The following is a 22,755-nucleotide window of genomic DNA, read 5'->3' as shown; positions in this document are numbered from 1 at the left end:
AAAAAAATCCAAAAAAGTCGTTTTTTAGGCCTCAAATCAAACTAAACATCTCTCATATTTGCAAATGAAACGCTGTCACAGCAACAAAAGGGTTAACTTGGATGTTGTCGCAGGTCAACGCCACAACATGAAACTTTATTGGTGTGGTGGATGTGAGAATTGCCGAGGAAACAGAGCGATGTAAAGAAACCAACAACAACAAACAACCTCTGGTGGTTTGTAGTGTGACAAGCGGGGCACCACAAAGGCCTGCCTGTGGTTTTTCCACAAGCAATGAGAAACCAAGAAACCACTCAAATCCAAATAGGACATGAGAATAGTGTTGCGCACACATGCACATGCGTAATATGCGTACGCATATTGTATATGCATATTATCCAGCATATATATATATATATATATATATATATATATATATATATATATATATATATATACATACATATATATATATACATACATACATATACCGGTATATATAGTATATTATAGTCAAATTTTTAAGAGTTTGTGCGGGAATTTGATTTTATTGAGGATTTCTTTTTATTCTGCAACAAATAAACAACAACAAAAAACATCCTCCCCCTGCAACCCCCCCCCCCCCCCCCCCCAAAGACAGCTCTTCTCGAAGTAGGCGGTAATCATTAGTGGAAAACGGCGTTTCGCCATTAAGCCTCCCCAGCAGTACCTGCCATTGGAGGGGCACCTGGGATTGATGAGGCGCTGTGGCCAATGAGACCGCGAGGAGCCAATGAACGAGCCGCAGTTTAAAGGGGGCGGAGGAAGAGGTAGAGCCAGTCCACGGAGAAACAGGGACCCTCCGCCAGAAAACGCAGGCGAGCCGCAGAAATAAATGCGCGTCCGGGTGGAACGGCGTTTTTTTCCAGATGCTCCTGCTACTCTCGATCCGCGTTAGCCATTGAGATAATTGTTTCAGTCTTTTTTAGTGTTTCCAACGCATCCTGCTTGCGTAGTCAAGGAGAGAGGACCCAAGGAAACTCTTTGATGTTTGGATTCAACGCGTAAAAGTAAATTAGAAGTAGACCAGATCTTAATAAGCCGATGTTTCTTTTTTTTCCTCCCCAAATTTTTCTTTTGATTTTGATTTAATCATGTGTGGAGCAGCCTTCTAAATCCAGCTTGGTATGGTTTCTAAAGCTGGAAGCTGAATCGTTGCGCGCCAGCATCAATATTTGATTTTTTTAAAACTGAATTGCTGTTTTTTTTCTTTCTTTTTTCCTGTGCTGATTGAAACAAAAAATAATAACCGCTTCTGATATCATGTTACTGGATGCTGGTCACCAGTTCGCCGGACTGGGAGTGGGCTCTTTTGCCAGGCATCACTCTGCAAGCGAGATGCAGGACAGAGACTTGAGTTTGGCACAGAATAGCTTTGTAGACTCCGCACACATGGGTGCGTTTAAGCTCAACCATGATCTCTCCCCGGGACAGAGCTCTGCCTTCACCTCTCAGGCGCCGGGGTACCCCGCCGCGGCTTTAGGGGCTCACGCTGCCCATGTCACGTCGTACGCAAGCTCTCCTTTCAACTCCACCAGGGACTTTCTCTTTCGTAGCCGCGGCTTCGGAGAATCCTCTCCGGCCAGCAGCCAACACACTATTTTTGGCCCCACGGCGGGATCCCTCCATCACTCCCACACAGACACCCAAGGCCACATTCTCTTTCCCGGGATCCACGACCAACATGGCTCCCACGCATCCCCGAACGTCCTGAATGGGCAGATGAGGCTCGGACTACCCGGAGAAGTTTTCGGACGCTCCGAGCAGTACCACCAGGTCTCCAGTCCGAGGACCGACCCCTACTCCGCAGCGCAGCTCCACAACCAGTACGGCTCCATGAATATGAACATGGGGATGAACATGGCAGCCCACCACCACCCCGGTGCCTTTTTCCGGTACATGAGGCAGCAGTGCATCAAGCAGGAGCTCATCTGCAAATGGATCGACCCCGATCAGCTCAGCAACCCCAAGAAGTGCTGCAATAAAACTTTTAGCACCATGCACGAGCTGGTTACGCACGTCTCTGTGGAGCACGTCGGTGGACCGGAGCAGACCAACCACGTCTGCTTCTGGGAGGACTGCTCCCGGGAGAGCAAGCCGTTCAAGGCAAAATACAAACTGGTAAACCACATTCGGGTGCACACCGGGGAGAAGCCGTTCCCATGCCCCTTCCCCGGCTGCGGAAAGGTCTTCGCGCGGTCGGAAAACTTAAAGATCCACAAGAGGACGCACACAGGTAATTCAACTTTTTATAAACACCTTTTAGGCCATCACGCGCGTCCATTTCCATTTGTGTTGTGACAAATTCCAATCAGATCTAATTAAGAGAAGGTATTCTTGGCCGCTAAGGCAGGAGGCGTTAAAGTAGATTTTGGAGCGCATCCAACATGGACTGCTTTACGATCATGTCACAAATAATTCGTGTTGCACACCTTTCACCAGCCACGTAAATAGAAAAAGAAGAATCTGATAAACGATTTCCGGTTGGGAAACAATTTCAAGGCCTGTGGACGTTTTACTGTTGCGGCTCAACTTAACTAAATGGGTCAGAGGGGACGGTCAAAACGCTTTGCGTGTTAAGGACAGCAAATCAGCTCCACTCCGCGTTAAAGCTCGGATCTGCAGTGACCCTGATAGTCTCCGGTCCTCCCCAAATATTTGAATTAGGTTGTATGTGTAAAAAAAAAGAATAAAAAAGGCGGCAGCCGTGAAAGAAATGCCTTTTGTTGTTGTGCGTTAATGTGCCAAACATGAGCATTACCACATTTATGATTCTTTGGTGAGAAATCCTTGTGAGTTTATGTCATGAAATTGATCAAGATTTATTGTTATTAGATTTTTACTGTCTCTCCAGCAAATGTTTTTGCGGGGCCCACTGTGAACGGCCTTTCCTTCCCTCCCCCTCTCCCAAACCACAGATGCGCATACATTGTGGGGGGAAATACGCGTTCAAATTCTGCTGTTTTGAAATGTGAATGTCACCTTTTGGATGTTAGGCACGCTAATAATTGAAAGTTTGTAAAATGTTTTGTACTCTCATTTTTTGAAAAGGTATATTTTTATCTTCTATTTTTTGTAAACAGGAGAAAAACCCTTCCAGTGTGAGTTTGAAGGCTGCGACAGAAGGTTTGCAAACAGCAGCGACCGGAAAAAACACATGCATGTTCACACATCGGACAAGCCATATCTCTGCAAAATGTGCGACAAGTCCTATACACATCCCAGCTCTCTACGGAAACACATGAAGGTGAATATCACGCTCAAAAGCTGCTTGTCCTCAGATGAGTCCACAGTCTGTAAAAGTTTTTTTGTTTCTATTTATTTTTAGGTCCACGAATCATCTCCATCAGCATCAGACTCATCACCAGCAGCCAGCTCTGGCTATGAATCCTCCACGCCTCCGGGCCTAGTGTCTCCCACCACAGAGACCCAAAGCAACACCACCCTGTCCCCAGCCTCAGCTGTGCACAACACCACCAGCCACAGTGGCCTGTCCTCCAATTTCAGTGAATGGTATGTGTAGGACTAACCTGAAACGAAGCAACACGCTCTTTTCACAGCACTGGGCCACGTTTTTCTGCAGGAGACAGGGACACTGTGCTCACAGGAGGCACATTTATTTTTTATTCTGTTGTTTCACCAGGAAAAATGATGATTGCCAACAAGGGATATTTCATAATGTACATATTTACTAAAAAAAATCCCCACTCTGTTGTAATAGTTTGTCAGTCTTTGTTGTATAGGTGTTCCTTCAATGGTAGCTATCTCTAACTGGACTCTTAGTGCACATATTGCCATGAAATTGTACTATATTGTTGAATATTGTGATCCCAAGGCAAACTGATTGTATCATACTTTAACATCTATAAACTGGAAAGAGTGCCAAAGTTAACATTTAACTCAAAAAGACCACAATAATATGCTTGTGAATGTACATTTTAGTTTAACTTGTGATGTTTTTGTGCTTTGCGAGTTTGAATTGTGAAAAAACTTATCTTGGAAGATTGTGAGGACAAATAAACGTTGTGCTGGTTGATTTTTTTTCTTTTCTTCCTGTAACTACACCCCTCCTTTTGTAAATATTAGCTGCCATATTTATCCATTTGTAATTAAATTATGGTATTTACTTGCTACAGATGAAACAGTATTTATAAAGAATGTTTCTTTACTATAAATATGTACAATGACGAGCTAAACAAGGGCAGTTGTTTCGTTTTGTGCTTTTGTTCAAAGTTTTAAAATGTGTTTCCTCTCTCATTGTAAGAAGAATTTTACTGCATACAAATATAATAAAAAGGTGTTGCAAGTGATCGTTTTTCCTGTTTGGCTGTCATTTATATTTTAACTGATTCTCATTTTTAATTTTATACATAAATAATATATACAATTTTGGATTTTCAAAGTTTTGTTAAACATAAACTCTTCATGCTGTCAGTTGCTGATAGAATATCAAAGTTTTTTACTTCAGACTTTGCAAAGCATGTCTCCAGGCTGTAAACGTACTAAAAAAATAGGACGTTTCCCCCAAAAAACACACATTTTGAAAATATAAACAATACTTAAAATCACTCATTTTGATTAATGAAATAAAAATAATGCAGCTTTCTTTTGGATCTCAAAAATCTATTCTTGCACTTTCTTAAAAGCTTTTATTTTTAGAAATTTTGAAAAAAAAATCTCTATGTAAAATTACAGCAATGAACATGAACTTGGCTGAATCATGCAGAAAATCATGTTTCCCCTCTGAATGGAAATCTACTCAAACTGATTTAAATCCACTTCCTTAATTTTCTGTTTTGTTTGTTTAGTGTTGGTTTTTTTTGTGGACGCACGACAACGCGTAAAAAGTGGAATAAATCAACATTCGGTGGTGTTTTGGTTTGCTTCTGCGTGAATGATTGGCTTTCATCGCTGCCACATCAGTTGTGTGCGTCATGGATGTAGAGCGCGACAAGTAGAGGGGCTTGTTCAGAGCTGCAGGCCGCGTCTCCGCAGCAGCAAGTGGAACTCAAGGAGCTCCTTGACTGCAGGCAACGCTGTCTCTTGTTATACAAGCTGCTCACATTACTTGGTTGACAGAGTGATGTAAGTTAAAAGGTTGGTCTCCAGGGAAGCAGGGCATATGCTGAAACATTTATTTTTTCGAATTTATACTTCATTATTTATATTTTTATGACATTGTTTTCTAATTTTGTTAGATTAATAAAATATGTATACATGAATTAAATTATATTTAGAGCTGGAAATAACCTCCCTGTGGCCCCTTCCGTAGCTGACCTCCCCGTCTGAAGAAGGTGTGACCTGTTGAGAGTGGGAAAGGTCAGCTCCACACAGTGCGTCCATGACGGTTCCTGTTCGGCTCCTGCTGGGCTGATATTGATCCGCAGAGGAGGAAGCGCTTTTCTTCCTACTTCTCGCTGCTCTTTGTACATTGTTGCGTGAACTGTAAGGAGGCTATGGAGACAACAAATCCGCAGCCAGACTCGCCGGGCCCGGAGAGTCGAGATGAAGCAGTGCCGTGCGTTTTTTCTAAAGTTTAAGGTTTTTTGGCTCAGTGGTGCGCTCAGAGTGGAAACATTGGGGATCTGGAAACGGAAATATGACTTTTTTTAGATTAAAGTTTATCATCTGACAGGATAACTATAATTTTTGAGAAAATAAAAATAAAAAAAATGAAACAAAATTGTTCAAAAATGCGCACATGATGGGATATGAATAGACATGAGTCTTGATTCAGTTTTAGTTAAATCGGAGCGCATGCAGGCTTAGTACTGGAGGACTTCTTAAGGCCTGCAAAGGTTAGACTGAACTTTGCGCAGCTGTGTGAGGTAAACACGGAGAGAGAGGCTCCTGGGAGGGAGAATTCACGAGTGCATGGATGCTGTCAGAGCGCGCGTGGGTGTGTAAAAAACTGAGTTTATTAGTTTGAAACAGGCGCGACTCTGAAATATCAATCACGGTGTTGTTAGTAATTGTCACGTTCAATAACACAATGAGGTTTATGTACGTTTTTTTGCGCAAAAGAGCGACGCGTTTTATTCTAATAAATGCATTTGAAGTGCAGATTTTTGCATGAAAATAAACCAAAGCAAGTTTAATATGTTTACTTGTTTTCTGCTATTTAAACAAATAAATGTCCTGTTTAATTTATACAATGGTCGGACAAATAAGTTAAATAAAGTTCAAATAGTTCCTCCTGGAAGAAGTCCCACGCTCTAGTATTGTCACATAAAACACAAAAACTCACACTAGTAATCTGAATTTTAAGGTCAAACGAAACTAGAACCATTAAAAAGTGGAACGTTAAAAACATGTTTTTGATCATTGGAAATACTTTTCTAAAAGTCAGCAAAAGTTGTGCAAAAATGAAACAATTTTTCCCCGTAAAATTCAGCTTTATTGAAACTATAAAAATGTAAAAGGAAGAAAACAAAAAATCCGCCCAGCAAAATCAATATTTATTTTGCTTGTTAAGCTAAATTGGTGTTAATTAAATCAGAAATGCTATTTCAACTGATCTACATATGGGCAAATAAATGTAGAAGAATAAGTTTTGTCAGGTGACATGTTTTCAGGAATCCCTAAAATAATTACTACATCTGTCAATTAAATTCGACCTAATGAAGTAAAAAGCTATGTTTTTGTGGGAAAACAGAAAAATAATCATCTTAACTGAGATTTCAACCATAGATAAAAACTTTTAGGTCTGAGAAGTAATGCAAAGACGGGATAACACAACAATAACAAGAGGGTTTAGTAGATTATTATCAAAAGTTTTTAATAAATGATGAAATTTGATTTGCCATCTTTGAGCTGCGATGAATTAACTGTTTACAGTGTTGAAAATAAATATAAAAAGATTGAAATGCATCCTCTTTCTGACTGTCCTATGTTTTCTTCCTCCCTCCTTCTTCCATGCTTTCTTTCCTGGTATCTCCCTCCCTCCATCTGTCCTGTCTGCCCGTGTCTGTCTGTCTGTCTGTCTGTGACATGGCTTATGTTGTGTTTGTACTGAATTGGAAGTACAGTCTGCCTTCCTGTGCATCACAGCTCCCGTGGCCTTTCATGTGAGTTCAGCGGCTGCCTTTCTCACAAAGATGAATGTGTTTTCAGTGAAAGAGCCGGAATGGCTGTCACTTCTCCTGGCACAGTGCAGAAACAAACAAAACCCCCCTACTCCTTCAAGGAAGCTGGCGCTGGCGCCTCCCTTCGGACATAAACACTTCAGAGTCAGGAGCAAAATAGCCTCAAAAGCTAAACGCGCTCTCTTTCATGCAAAAAAAGCAAAAAAGCTTGGCATGACTAGTCCTGATGCACAAAAAAAAAGAAAGAAAAGTGGAGAGGTGCAGAGTAAATTACATACTTGAGCAGGACTGAGGTGTGCTTTTTGTTGTGCCCCCCCACCCCCCACCCACCCACCACCACCAAATAAGGTGCTAGAAATTCACTTATCCTTTCAGAAACACTGCATCCGTCCCCGTGGCTGTTTTTGAAGAAAAGTTCCCAATATGGCTCCCATACAGCACTGTGCCAAATTGGCTTCGCTCTGTAATGAGCAGCAATTATGAGGCGTTTTCCACTAATGCCTTTTTGCTTTAGCTTAAGACAAGAGAAACATCCCATCAAAGGGCAGAAACACACCATTCACACCAAACAGCACCGGTTTACACACAGATATGTAAAGGAAATCCACGAGAAGCTGACGGGGGACCAGACAACCCCTTCCCAGTCAGCCAACCAAATACACCCAAAACCCAAGGGCCTATGAACTTCCACTTCCTCCGCCATTCACACCACACTAGGCCGAGGAAATTTTCAATTTCCCCACACCTGTAAACATGCTGTTTTACCTTGACTCCTTTGATCTTCAAACAGGCCAGAGCCGTGCCCCGAGGGACTCTGTTTAGAGAGGTGACTGGGTGGTGTGTTTTCTCTTGGTTTATGGGAATACTTGGGGAGTAATGGGACAAACACTTTTGGCATTACATGTTTCATATTTTGCTGGGAAAAACTATTGTGAGACTTCATCAAGGATACCAAAGATGAATGTCAAACCAGAGCGCTGTCTGGTTTAGATTCAATACTTTGAGCATCAAAAGATGAACTTTTTTTTGGTGTTTTTTGAAGTAAAAGCAAAAAGTAATTAGCAGGAAAAGATCTTTAATTTAATCAGATTTTGAGTTTGATGTAAAAAGAAACATTAAAGGGAGCAAATGGGAGATTTCTCACAAAACATTTGTCTGGACTGTCAGCAACTCAAAGGCCACTGCCAAATTATAAAAGTTTAATCCATGAGTCACTGCAAATCATTTCTTCTTGTCGAACGCGTGACACATAAAAAGTTACCAAAGGAGTTTTTTTTTGAAGGAAAAGAAATGGTGCCAGTAAACGGCGGTGAATGCTCCTGCGCCCCTCAACTGTCAGTCAGGTTCAAATCAAGAGCGATAAAGTAAAAATAAAAATCCCCTGCTCATATTCAAATAGATTTATATGACATGACACAGGAATGAGTTGAATATGCCCCCTGCTACTTCTACACACATAAACACACACTAGCCTACAAACCTTCTGTCACCTGGTGTGTTTTCTCATTTTTTTTTAGATTTATTGATTTTTACCCCCTTAAATCTCACCAGATGTGAGCTAAATCGAAAGGAGGAGAGCTTTCATGAAAGTTTGCCTGGCTTTGAGATGATTTAATTTCTTGACGGCGTGTGATGTGACAGTGTGGAAATGTTCACTGTCTTAAAACACGTTGGCGCTAAAAGCCTGGCCAACTTCCACGGCTCCATCTAATAAGACAGAAATGAAAGAGGACAGGGATCAAACCAGTTGCGGTCCCCATGATGCAAGATAATATTCAGTAAGTCGTTATCACTCTGATCTCAACAGCGTTTTCACTGTCTGCTTCTCTCCAGAGGGTTCCATTCACCAGAGGAGACAAACAAATAACACACTGGTGCAGGCTTTGTCACATGCAAATCAGGGAAATATGCATCTCGCATTTCCATCTGCAACACCATTTGGCTGCAGTAACACGGGCTTTTGATTGCATGCCTCAGCATTTGCCAGAGTATCATATTTTAGTAGTGATTTGAAGTGGCAGGACAAGTTCTTGTGGGTTTATCAGTGTTAGTTTTACCCCAGCAGGACGCCACTCAGATTGCACCCTATAGAAGTCGTGGGTTCTCTTGGAAGGGGCCGTGAAAGCTTGCTTCCAGATCCAGAGTTTAGTGGGCTGGAAGAAACTAATTTGATTGACTTTCACCTCCGTTTCTTTTTCTCTCTTGTATCTCCAAGTCCCCTGACAGTAAGAGACTTTTCTGCTCAGTGAGTGTATTGACTAGCAGTCAGTTAGCACTTGACATGTCAATGTCCAGTCCAATCAAGTCCTGTTATATTCTAGGTGTTTCCGTATATATATATATTTTTTTGTCGGTAGAACTGATTTGCTTGACAGAAAATTTTGGTGATGTCAGCAGGAACACAGAAGATTTGAACCGGTGTGTGAATCCTAGTAATCTATCATGATAACAGGACTATCAGATCTCTATTTGCCATCCAATACATATTTACAAAGCAAGAGCCGAATCTTAAGATCTGTTTTGAGAAAAATTGTCTTATTGTCTGATTTGCAAGAAAAAAAGTTTTATTAAGAAAGACATTTCAATAGCAAAATAATCTTAGTTTAAGAAAAAAATCTTTTAGTGACTAGAATTATTTTTCTTAAAGTAAGAAATCTTGGTAAAACTAGTTTTTTTTACCCCATTGGCAGATCTTTTGCTTATTTTAAAGAAAACCTTTTTTTTAATTTTAGTAATTATTTTTACTTATTTCTACGTGGCCTAATTTTGCAGTGTATAGTGTATTTATACAGTTCATACATTCAAGCATCTCACATCCGTCCAAAATAAAGTCAGATCTCGATTGTCTAATGTATTGAAGCCATCCTTTGCATATAGAACTCAATTTATGGAACTGGAATAAAAATGTCGGTTTCTTTATACATCAAGCATCACCTCAACCCATTCTTTCACTTTAGGCACTAACATGCGTCACCATCTTCTTGTAAATGCCTTTTTCACTGGCCAACAGCATAATTCTCAAGATTGTCTAGTTATTAACTCTTGTTAGATTAACAATCTCAATCTTTCCAAGGTACATAATCTCAAAGGAAAGAAGAAACTTTGTTCTCAGGACTCCATCTTTGCCTTTTCTAATCTCAGTTCAATACTGATTTAACAGTGAGCATTACCAGAATATGTGGAAGTGATCTGCTTTACTTGCACCACAAAGTCTCCAACAGTTTGTGACTCCATGTTTTCTTTGTGAAGCGGTCACAAAATATCTGGCAGTACTCTTCCACCAGTACGCATCCAAAACATTGAGTTTGTAGATTCCATTTAACTCCTTCCATTCATCCGTTGAGTGTTGGAATTAGTTCCATTCTCGTATAGTTTTTTTATTGTTGTAGTGAGTTTGGACCAAAGTAATCAGCTCTGAAAGATTAAAGAATATAAAGCAGAAAAATATAGAAAAAAAGTTATGATAAAAAGAAGAACTATAACGTAGAACATCAACAGCACTTAAAAGTAAAATCTTAACACCAGATTAAACAAAATTCCTGTTCAAAATTGATGATATGGAGCATTTCCTAAAATCTACATGGGAAAAATTTTAACATTTTAAGGATTTTATTCGGTGCACAATAAATCCTATAACACTTTTATGAAAAACAAATCAATATGAAATTAAACTAGTGGATTTGATCCATCACCACATGGATTATTCAGTTCTTTATTTCTTTGGGTAGGCTAAAACTTCACTTTGAAAGACGAAACAAAAAAGAAAAAAACATTTCATAAAGAATTTTCTCTGTTTTGGAAAATAAAACTGATATAGAAAAGTTTTTGGACAAAATGAGACATAAATTAATATTTGTTGTTAATCCTGACTGTACTGTCCACCATACAGAAGAAAATAATAACCCCTAAACTTCCCAGTTCATAAAGGCTGAACGTGTGAGAAGCGTTAAAAAAACAGTTGGATCACAATTAATGGTGAATAAAAAAATGGTTTTGCTTCAGTTGCAGCTAAAACAAACAAACAAACAAGCACATAGTAGTATAAGTCTAATATTTATGAAAATGCGAAGCTGAACAAAGTATCTTAACTTTTACATCTGACAAACATGTGAAAACACTTTTCTCTCAGAAGCACAGTAACTCGTCTCCTCCACTGTGAAACATTTTAGAGCATTGTTGAAAGAAACAGAGATGATGCAACTTAGTGTTAAACATGCCCTTGTCGTATTTTTAAACCGTGTTGCTAACCACCAGTTTGAAAAGGGCACATGTGAAATGAAATGAAATAAAATAAAATGCATGCGGTTGCTTATTCTTTTAAGATTAACACTAATCTGGCTTTGATTTTGGACTGACAAAAACACGCTCACACACTGAAATCTTGTCTCTTTAGTGGCATTTTCCTGTTAAAAGTATGTTACCCTGCATGCATGTGAGCGTGTGTCAGGTTTTCGCGTCCTTGTCAGTGTGTCGTTGCTCGTCACAGTGTCGGGTTCATGCGTATGTTTCCAACAGACGCACACTTGTCGTGCGAAGCATGCATATAAACATGACACCCAAAATAAACTGGCGTATAACCTGCTCATCAACACACGCCGCTCCTTCTCCTGTCTTTTCCTGTGAAGCAGCTTTGATGAGGGCTTCAGGGGTGTTAGCTCAGATTTCTCCCCCAATCCACCCAAGAGTCATTTAAGGTGGAGTGTGAAGGGCCAAGGCTCTCTCTGGCTGCCCCTCTCAAATGCTTCCTAGGGGTAGGAAAATATTTTTAACATTTCTCAGAAGACAGCAGAGTGATATTCCTCAAACATTAGGTATCTGGAGCGTGTCACAGTTTGCTTTTGATTAGAAAAATATTACTCTGTGTGGCAAAAAGTGCCGTTTACGCGCCACTAAGAAGCATAAACAGATGCTTCTTAGAGCACCATGGCCCATCTCTCCTCCAGGCTCTGCTCCCCCCAGCCTTGTGTCATATTTAATGAAGAGGCTTCAGTAAGGTTGGTGTAAGCTAAGGGCAGAATAACTAGTGCTCTAACACTCAGACCTCTGGGATTTAAGTCTTAATCAGGAGGCTGAGGCTGCAGTGCTCAGGGCAGGAGCAGAATTATAACTATTATGGCATGTTAGCACTTGTTTGTGAGTAAAGTGGACAGACAGATGAGTTCATTGGTGGCAGGATTAGCTGTGTCCCATGCTGATTACCAAGAAACACAAAGCCTGGGAGTCCTCTATATGCATGTTTTTTTAAAGAATAATCCAATCATATAAGCAAATCTCTTGAAAAGTGTAGTGGCTGTGAATCATAAGCAAGTTGCTCTTTGAGGTCAAACATTACAAGCATGCAAATGCCTCTTCCCAGACTCAGTTGTGACTTTGGAAGTTGAATAAAAAGGGCTTTATGCTAACAAATAACCTTTAAGAGGGAGACTCTTCAACATTTCACTTGTCTTTCAACACGTGTGTACAAACATTTTGCGTTTTTTGACAGTGTATGACCCTGCATTGTCAGAGAAAAATGCACTGTAAGCTGCTGGGCATGTCAAGCCACAGTATGAGGTCCTTACTTGCGCCATAATCCCAGCCATGGCCTTTTAACCCTCTGTGGCTCACCATTCTCTCCTCTATTTGCACCTGACAGTAGAACATGGAAAAACAAATGGAGACCTTGAAAACCATAAGGCTCTGCTTGTTTGTCCTCTAAGTTCTGCTTTTTTTTCACTCACATAACCTTTTTGCTGGGTTTTTGTAGATTTAGTCTTGTTTTTCTTCGAAAATCTAATGTTTTTGACAGAGAAAGCCCTTTTAAAATTCTGGTGCAGCCTGGGGATGGTATTGATTTGTTTGCCAAGGGTTTGTCTCATCTCTGATACGAGAGCTTCCTTTTTCAGGTAAATGTTTGTTTTTGTTTTCACCTGTCAGAGGGTCTTTGTAAAAAACAATCCTGGTTGACACTGTCCAGAAGCTTCAGATAAAGAATTCCGGTTGTATTGGAGCTTTTTTTTTTTTAACCCGTCATTACACCAGAATGGACTTTTATTCTGTAAATCACATGCCACTGCTTTCTTATAACTTGCATCTGCTGCATAAACTTAATTTCACTTTTTCTTCTTCCTCTAACCCCCTCCACCCCTTACTTTGACTAATAAAGCCACAATCCCTGCTGATGGAAAATTGTCAGTTTACCTCAAGCTGCAGGGGGCCGGGCAATCAGTCCTTAGAAAAGCAGTGCCAGGTTAACCTGCTGTGATAGTGGACTCTGGGGAGAGTGTCCCACCTCTGCTTGACATGCAGAGGCTCTGCTCACCAATGAGAGGCACGCCTGCTGCACAAAGAGATGCTCTTTAATTTAATGTTCTAAACAATCATCTTCTGGTTAGACTTGCCCTGATTTTTTTGTCTTTCTATTGTTTTTAATGTCTTGTTCCTGCAATTTCGTTTTTGAAAATGTATTGTGATGACGAGCAGTGCTTTTTCTGAATGAACAATGTACTTTAGCTTGTTTCATGAATCAAAAACTCAAAAGAAAGCCTCGGTGAGGCAATATTGCTTGCCTCCTGGTCAAATCCGTGGAGGGACATGTTAATCTGACTCTGGGGGGAGGTTGAGGGCAGGTTCACAACTTCAGGACATGCGGCGTTGACTCAGAATGCTGTAATTCAGAGCTACTTTAAGTGGCTCCTCACCAGAGCACAAAAAAACATTTGTCATGTAGATGCTCTCTGGTTCAGCAGTCATGCAAACCTGTAAGTACACTGGAATTGGACAATTTAGTTTTACTGAATTAAATGCATGTCTTTTTAGAGGGCATTTGCATCACAAAACAGGGGCATCCCTCAACCTACAATGTATTTATATTTAGTGAGGAGTGCTTTAGGTTGCCATTGTTTGCAGCAACTACCTTTCAGCTGTTGCAGCTTCAGACGGAGCTGCAGAAGAAGCCTTCAGCGTTCGGTCGTTTTCCACAGCCGTGGAGCTGTGGAGGTGCAGTTGGCACCGTGTCAAGAATGGGGCTGTCATTTGCAAGCTAATCGCATTTTTCATGCAAACTCCTTCATATTGACTTGACCATATTTGATTTAATGAAGTGAATTAATTAGAATGAATTGAATTTAAGAACTCTTCAAATAGCCTGAAAATAAGCAGGGCAGCCGCTCTGCAGTGTGACACACTCTGCTTGGCTTCTTGTTCCTGTCTTCTGACTCTGTGCTCCATTAACGGCCATTCTGTGACATTTTTAGGGTCAGTGAGTTTTTTTCCCCCTCATGATGTGACAATTACTGTAACGCATGTCTGTAAAATTTTAATTACAAATGGTATAAGAACACTTATGATGGAGACTAACTGTTTCACTTCAAACAATATCAATACCCCTTGACATAAATTTAAAGACCAACTCCAATGAAAACTGTGTTTTGGGTGTTTTGAACATGTTCTTGTAGCCTTTTTTGTATGAGGGAGGACATATGTGAAGAAAATTAAGCTCTCAATTTCATTTCTGATTATTTCTTTATTCATAATGTAAATCAGGAGCAGTAAAGAAAAACCCACACATTTGAAAAGGAGCGTATTTCTCACATAGATTATACACTGGGCAGCCCACAAGCCCCCTGCTCTGCTCCATTTGGATGCATCCACTTTTAAACAACTAGACCCATGAACCTCCTCACTTCACCAGGCATCTGGCTCAAAACTGTACGGTTGTATGGCTGAATAGCTCCAATATTGCTCGCCATGTTTGTGGCACCTCTAATGTTAAGGTAGTGGTTGTGAGGGGCAGTAAGCTAGTGGGAGAGAATTTACTGTAAACAGATGGATGGATGATGGGAAGGGGGTAGGTTTACCCAGCTCCAACAGTACAGCCCTCAACTCAGAGGTGAACTACTAATCACTTTCTGTTGCTATGCAGAAACAATGTCCTAGAAAATGACACAGGTTGTTAGATTTTGGCTAAAAGCAGTATAATCATAATTATAAGACCTCTAGGAACGCTAATACAATAGATCAAAACATGATTGGAGTGGGATCTTAACTTATGAAGTCACATTATGAACTCCATCTGAAATATCTGAAACAACAAAATGGTCAAATGTTATTTATACCAATGTAGTAAAGTGACTAAGAACCAATGACAAACTGTCTGTGTTGTGTTGTTGTGTGATGTGTGAGCAAATGGGTCTGTTATGTTGCTAAATCAGTAGATTTCTTTGCAGCAGGGTGTCTGTGCCACATTAAGCACTACAGAGTAGAAGCATGGTCAAACACTTTTGTTGTTGTGGTTTAGAAGTAAGGCTCTTTTGGATCCTTTTTGTTGCTTTTTACAGAGTGAGGACGGCTTAACAAAGAGTCTGGCTGGAACAAAATCAGCTGGATACTCACGAAAGTTAGATTTAAATGAAGCCCATGTCACATCCAGGATATCAGTGAAAGAAAGTTGTTCAAAGGCTGCAGAAGTTAGAGAGTTTTTGTTTGTTTTTTGTCATTTTTAAAGCTGCGAAGGCCTTTACAACAGACAGGTTGACAACAAGTGGCTCATAAAGCTCCTGTACTGTACATTAAGCTGCTGCTGCAGCTGCTGATAAAACGTGCCTCCCTGCATGCTGTTGTCTGTCACTTAATTAGCCTCCAGTTTTAGCATCACATGTTCATCGTGTGCATCAGTATGTGCGCACGTGCACCTGCCTGCCGTTTGGAGAGGCTGTCTAAATTTCAAATTACATTTTTCCTTCATGCCAAACTTTTCTTGGCATGAAAATAAGACAACTTAAAAAAAGAAAACTTGTTCGCTAATTGAAAAATTTCTCAGTATCCTTTTGCTCCAAATGATATAGATAATATATGTTCAGACTTTTACACAGAAATGTTGAAAATATAAAGCAATAATGTTATATAACCCTAATTGCATACAATAATTTTCTATTTTAATTTATACAATAAATAAATATTACATAAATGACATATGTTGTGACTTTATTCGCTACTCCACGTGACTTTATGTGAAAAAAGAGATCCAATATGAAAATATAACAAGAATAAAGTACTAAAAACTGGTTGAATATTTATTTTTTATAAGTGACCGTGGAGTAAGCGGGTAAGTTGCCTTCGAACTGTGCAGTATCAGAATTAACGCACTCTTGCAGATGGCTCAAACTTCCGAGGCCTGTTTTAATTTCTGATAATGCAAACTTCGTTGGCCATTAACCCTAACGTATACTCCAGTGCCACCATCACGTAACATCATGTTGCCGTGATTATTTTGTTGTTTTATGTATTTTTTTTGTTATTTCTGTAATACTACTACTACTACTAATAATAATAATAATAATGATGATAATAATAATTACCACAGTTATCTAAAAATTCTATATATTTTACAAATTTACAAAATGTATCTTTGGCTTATATCAAATGATTTGGTTTGTCTTTGTAAATCAAAACATTGAATTATGCAGTATTTACAGTTTGCTTGTAAAGTTTTTACATAATCAACACATTTTTAACATATATATTCTGGCATCCACAGATGCCAGTTTTATTATGGAATTTTTTTTTTTTTTTTTACAGTGTGTGGTACAAGTCTTTAGTACATTTTACTCAAAATGTACTATTTGGTATGTTTGTTGCTCAGTATCCTAGAGGAACCTTTGTGTTAGATACACAGAGACAGAGTCTAAAGGTGTTCCATTTAAAGGGATCTCTGACTGAAAAATGGGACCACGTCTTCAAATGCAATTCTGTGAAAATGGGAAAGTCATATCATTGCATTACAGTCATCTAGTCTCTGTCATGTTACTGTTCCCAGATTCTCTCACACTTAGATATCTGGTTTACCTCCTAACCTAGTTCCATCCATCCATTATCTTTACCCACTTCATCCAGAGAAAACACAAAACCAATCATCCAGTGCCAAACACATCCTCAGTACCATTTTCCTGCTCCAGTCTGTTTGCAAACCACTTTTTACTCCATCTTACTTTTAGTTGTCAGACTCACGGTGGGGTCACGATTCCCTGTCAGAGCTGACAGAAATTTGGTTCCTGCTGGGAGTCAGGATTTTAGGTTCCCACCCACTCGTTTCTGTCTCCATCAAAATATCTAGATTGCTGTTTGTGGATACAAACCACAGGACTTTTGCCATAGTTTAAAAAAGCCTGAATGAGAGTGATGAAGATGCCATTACAAAGATAACAGTTTCTTTTAATCCAAGTAAAACTCATATTATTTATTATAATCATGTCAAATTCAACACATGCAGGATTTGGAATGAATTTAGAATGATCTGCTAAGATCCTAAACAGAGACATTGGACCTCCAACATGATGTGAAGACCTTCTTCTCTCTTTTAGAAAGAATGATCCTTACCTTCTTTGTCTTTTAGCTTTCATTTGTCAAGAAGACTGACTTGACATTGTGTTGGACTTTTTTTTTTTTGCTGCATCCTCTCTAGTCAGTTCATTGAATCTTGCCAGCCTGCCCAGGGTGCCAGCGCAGAGCCGCATCTGAATGCTGCTTCTGCAATCTGCATGTATAAACAATGGAGGCAGCCAGAAGGAGCTAAGGTAACCAAAATATTTTTCTGCCACATTAGATATACAGCATGCATGGATCTGTGACTGTGTGAAGAAACAGCTGTGAGAGCAAACTTTAGCGACAAAAGGAGGAGATGACAGAAAGCCGTGCATGCTTAGCTAATTTGGATGAAACAGCACTGAAACTTGTGCTGAGAGCGAATATGTGTGGAATCATCAGAGAGATTTCCAGCTGTTTTAAGTGATTTGGCAACACTTTTTACAGTCTTCTTTTTTGGAATAACTGTTGCATTTATAGACATATTTATTATGTTAACACAGACATGCAAGAGGTAAATAGACACCTTTATTTTCAAGATTCTTAAGATTCTCTTTTCTTCATTCAATTATTTCAAAGTGAACAATTTAAATGTAATCGATGGGTATTGTACTACATAATGTTAAGTAGACATTTTCTTTGCAGTTTTGGATTTAGGAATTCTATTTCCCATTGAACTGATTAGCTTGGTCAGCAGCCTTCAATCGAGGTTTGTTTTCTACAATTTTCTTCAAAAGCAAAGCTTCCTCTCTGGGCTCCCAGGTCAGCCGGGACAAGAATCTGTTGACTCTCTTCTTTGGCTTTTAAATTTCACTATGTTGGAATATATGTAGGAATTTGAAGATATTCTGCATTTTTTTTTATTGGGTAAGATCAGTGTCAGATTGGCCAACATTACAACCTCTTTGAAAATCCGAGAGTTCTGACGAGAGTGTTAAGCCACATTCACACCGCCCTTGGCAACGTGGGCTCAAACGGCCACTTCCAATGAAAAGTCCATGTAAACGTGCAGATATGTGCTTCTTGAGTTTCCACATTTAAAACTCTTTTGTTCACCCGCTATACAAGTTCTTACGACCGTTTTTGGGCTTTAGGTACAAAACACACAGCCAATCAACGTCTGTTGAAAGTTTAACCAGGTTGAGCTTTGACCAATCGGGGACTCAGATTTGCTAGTGACGTATGGATGATGTACCTTCTAAGTCACAGATGTGCCAACTGTTTGAAACTTGATCATGGAGGAGATATTTGTAATAGGGGGTTGTGTCTGGCCAGATTTTGTACTATGCAACTTCCAACTGTAGGTGGATATGGAATGGCAAACAGTAGAAAAAGGAAAAGAAGAAGAAACCCCTTCTTGGATTTCATTCAGTCATTCATTCATCTTCTTAACCGTTTTGTCCCTTTCGCGGTCACGGGGCTGCCGGAGCCTATCCCGGCCACTTGTGGGCGAAGGCAGGGGACATGCTGGACAGTCTGTCGCAGCCTTCTTACTTTAAGAACGCCCGTCAGATGCGCCGTGTGAACATAGTGTCATGGTTACCCTTTGCAAATATTAATATTCAAAAGGCAACTGGAATGAAAAGAATAGTTACATTGTGAATGTTACTCTCCTAGAAACATATTATGAAGTTTAGATCAAACATGTAGAGAAATGAAGGTGTCTATTTACTTGCAGAACCATGATTCAAACCAGAATGCTTGATGAAAAGCAAAGGGTTTCAGTGTTGGGATCCTGATGTGCCCTCAGTCAACATTTAGCCATTAGGTGTGAATATGGCAAAAATCAAATCAAATTCTCAAATACCTCTCAAGGACTTGTGAGTAAACTGCTTGTCTCTAAAAGAGCTTTCAATTTCGTCAACACTGTGGTTTAGTTGGAAGAATGAAGAAATAAACGTAATGTAACATGAATAATTAGGATCCATTTGCATGAAACAAAATTATATTTTCATTTGTTCGTGTTTCCTGCTTTACCATGACACCATGGGTGTTCATCTTGATTGAATGTTTTTCCATTAGAAAAAGCACAAAGTGAAAAAGGAATCTTATGATGAGAGGTTGAGAAGTGTCACCTCTGGGCACATCAGCAGAGTCTCTGTTGTAGTGTTGAAAGCACATGAGCGCCTGTCAGTGTCTTCTGATAAAAGACCGTATTTACAGTGATTTAAAAACAATGAAATAGATTGTAGACCATGGTGGAGCATGGTGTTTGCATACTTTCTAAAAAAAATAAATGGGAGTACAGGCTGTAGTAAAAGCTTTCCTAGCAGGTTGCTGGGGACTTCCTTGGAAGTGCAGTCCAAAGCCGTCGAAGGTAAAGTCTTCACATGAAGAGAAGCCAGCTGAGGTGGTGTGGTGATCTGCTGAGACAGCCACCTGGAAGCCACCCCGGTGAGGCGTTACAGGCATGTCCACCTGGTAGGGCACTCAGTTGGAGATCTTAGGTTTCCTTCTAAAGCCGTGTATACAGTGGGCATTTGAAACACGTTCAAGAAACGGCATTTAGCGCATTCTTGAATGCTTGAACGTACTTGAATGCACGTTTAGCCCATGGTGTTCACACTAGACAAGCAGGGAGGGGCTTCTTCTTCATTTTTTACTGTAAACCTTTCCACCAACTACATTTGGAAGAGGCTACATACAAAATGTCAAAGTGGTGAAAATTTTGCAAATTGGGTGGTGTGGCAGGAGAGTGGCCTTGATTTATCTTTATTTAAAAACCAAATACGGACATCATCTGGCTCATAACCATGTCTTGTTTTACAAGATAAACCATCTATGCTCTGGATCTCTACCAAATCTGAGTCCCTAATTGGCCAAAGTTTGTCGTGGTTTTGCTGGCCATTGTTAAAAACTTGCTTAGCTATACATGAACGCGAGAGTTTTTGCAGCGGAAGCCCAAAATGCTCACTTCCGTGCACACTTTTATTTTTCTTAAGTGTTTTATGTTGCACACTAGCACCGAAGCAAATTCCAATTCTGTGAAACTCCTCTGTTCACTGAAAATGGCAATAAACACTCCTTGGATCCTTACATAGACTTTTCATTAGAAGTCGCCACTTGAACATGTGTTGCCAAGGGCGGTGTGAACGTAGCTTGAGAAAGGTGACTGAATGTTCTTGCTCAGATTGCTGTCTTTGCAACTAAAACTTAACACACTTAATTGCAAATTACAAAGTTACATCTGTCAATCTCAAAATGACAATCATTGTTGTATTCCAAAGTTAATGTGTAACAAACTTGAAAGTTTAGTGTCTATAGCTCAAAGTCCCTGTTTTGCCAGTGGAATGGGATGCACGTGCAACATCAAAATTGTTTGGCACCATGACTTTTTTTTAAGGTTGCAAAAACAAGTTACAAACCGAAACTATGCAATCCAACTGTGAATGAGCCAATAAATGTAAAAAAAAGACTGGAAAAACAGATAAAATTAAAATAAAGCAACAATTAAAAAAAGAAGAAAAAAGTTAAAATATCAACAAAAATGTGCAAAGAAGAGGGCATTTGCTAAAGCACTGTCACCCACACATAAAAATAGTACAGTACACAGTACAACCAAGTTTCAACGGCAAGGAATGAATTATTAAGGGGAAAAAATTGGGGGGATGGTTGGGAATGACAAAACCACGGCGGGTGGTAATTCAAAGCAAAAGAGGTCTGGGACAAGCTTGTGTTAACAGAGATTATGCTCTGTGGCATAAATGCAGCAGAGAAGATATACCGTGTCTAGCTTTCATGTTGGGAATAAAAATGAGATGTGCTTAACCAAGATGCAGTGCTAACAGAGGGAGAAACAAACAGAACACCAAACAAACAACCACTGACGGATTCCAGGGTAGTGTGGGTTTTGGTGTGTTTGCAGCAATTCAGTCAGAGCTTGGTCACTCTGAAAATAATACAACCGTTTATTATTTTTGAATAGCTACAATTCAGTTCCTCTATTTTCAGGACATTTTAACATTTTCATTTTAATATGGATTTTTTTGTTTGTTTTTTAAAGTATATGTTAGAATAGGTTGGTTTTAAGCTGTAATTGTCATTATTTTTCTTATTTTATTTGTTAACACTGAACTTTTGCAAGTGAGTGGGTCTTCTAAGCACTCCTGTTGACTCTTAGCCAAAATGGGGCTCAGAGCAGACAGCCACATTTGAGACAGAATAACACCCTTTATCTTAAAATATTTGTAGGACTAAGCCTTCATTGTGCATCTTTTCAAGTTTCCACAATATGGTTTACAACTGTTCTGTTTGTCAACCGCGTGACAAATCCTTTCAAAAGTTTGCCTTACATCTGCAACGATCACTTGTCTCTCAGAGGTGTTCTAATATGGCAGATGGCACTAATTATCAAGGGTCACACACACTCACCACCTCCCTCAATCCCAAATAGGCAGACCCCCACAAACACACACACAAAACTCTTTTTAGGGTCATCCTTGTGATGACTGTGGTTCTGTCTATGTCACCTTACATAGATGGTGAAGATAGTGCAGGTATCTTATAAAAACCCAAAACGTTTTTTTTCTTAGCTGATAGCTTTTAAACCGTTACATAATCAAACTGAAATATTCTATCTATCTATCTATCTATCTATCTATCTATCTATCTATCTATCTATCTATCTATCTATCTATCTATCTATCTATCTATCTATCTATCTATCTATCTATCTATCTATCTATCTATCTATCTATCTATCTATCTATCTATCTATCTATCTATCTATCTATCTATCTATCTATCTATCTATCTATCTATCTATCTATCTATCTATCTATCTATCTATCTATCTATCTATCTATCTATCTATCTATCTATCTATCTATCTATCTATCTATCTATCTATCTATCTATCTATCTATCTATCTATCTATCTATCTATCTATCTATCTATCTATCTATCTATCTATCTATCTATCTATCTATCCATCTAAAATTGGCTATGGTAAGTGAAGCCAGATAGTTTTTATTAGGATTTAAGGATTCATGACTCTGGTCTCGGGCCAGCCGATTATGGTGCAGATATGGCAAGAAAAACATTGGATGCCATTGGATGCACCAGAGTGTAGAAAGAACGGGAAGTTTTTGTGAAACTCGTTGCATTATTTATTTGCAGAATCCGACAGTCATGGCATAGTAGTTTTAACAGTACTAGTACTTTAAACATCCTACAAACCTTTCTATGTGCACTTGTGTCATCCATTGCACTGTTTAGTGTTTGTTAGTTACCAAAAGCTTTTTTTTTTTTTACATTGTGAGAAGTTTAGCACCTGCAATACTGATGTCCGTTTTGAAAAAAACTTGAAGA

The 22,755-nt window shown here is 39.4% G+C and overlaps 1 protein-coding gene and 1 long non-coding RNA gene across 3 annotated transcripts in view; both read left to right on the top strand.

The window, feature by feature from the left end:
- Positions 1 to 22,755, top strand: part of LOC110017410 (uncharacterized) — a 122,979-nt gene that overhangs the window by 334 nt on the left and 99,890 nt on the right. The gene's annotated exons all lie outside the window — the stretch shown is intronic.
- On the top strand, positions 646 to 4,328 carry zic2a (zic family member 2 (odd-paired homolog, Drosophila), a). The gene is made up of 3 exons (XM_004081447.4): positions 646 to 2,254; positions 3,102 to 3,265; positions 3,347 to 4,328. Exons 1-3 carry the CDS (start codon positions 1,282 to 1,284, stop codon positions 3,539 to 3,541), a joined length of 1,332 nt encoding a protein of 443 aa, XP_004081495.1. The 5' UTR covers positions 646 to 1,281; the 3' UTR covers positions 3,542 to 4,328.

Source organism: Oryzias latipes, chromosome 21 (assembly GCF_053564925.1).
Source record: "Oryzias latipes strain Hd-rR chromosome 21, Olatipes_Hd-rR_3.1".
Lineage (NCBI taxonomy): Eukaryota > Metazoa > Chordata > Actinopteri > Beloniformes > Adrianichthyidae > Oryzias > Oryzias latipes.
Note: the sequence above shows the minus strand (reverse complement) of the source record. Positions and strands in the feature narration are given on the sequence as shown.

Excerpts from the sequence above, each read along its gene's own strand:
- zic2a (XM_004081447.4), top strand. The coding sequence starts at position 1,282 with ATGTTACTGGATGCTGGTCACCAGTTCGCCGGACTGGGAGTGGGCTCT. Across the intron at positions 2,255-3,101 it reads CCACAAGAGGACGCACACAG|GAGAAAAACCCTTCCAGTGT; the intron begins GTAATTCAACTT and ends TTTTGTAAACAG. Across the intron at positions 3,266-3,346 it reads CTCTACGGAAACACATGAAG|GTCCACGAATCATCTCCATC; the intron begins GTGAATATCACG and ends ATTTATTTTTAG.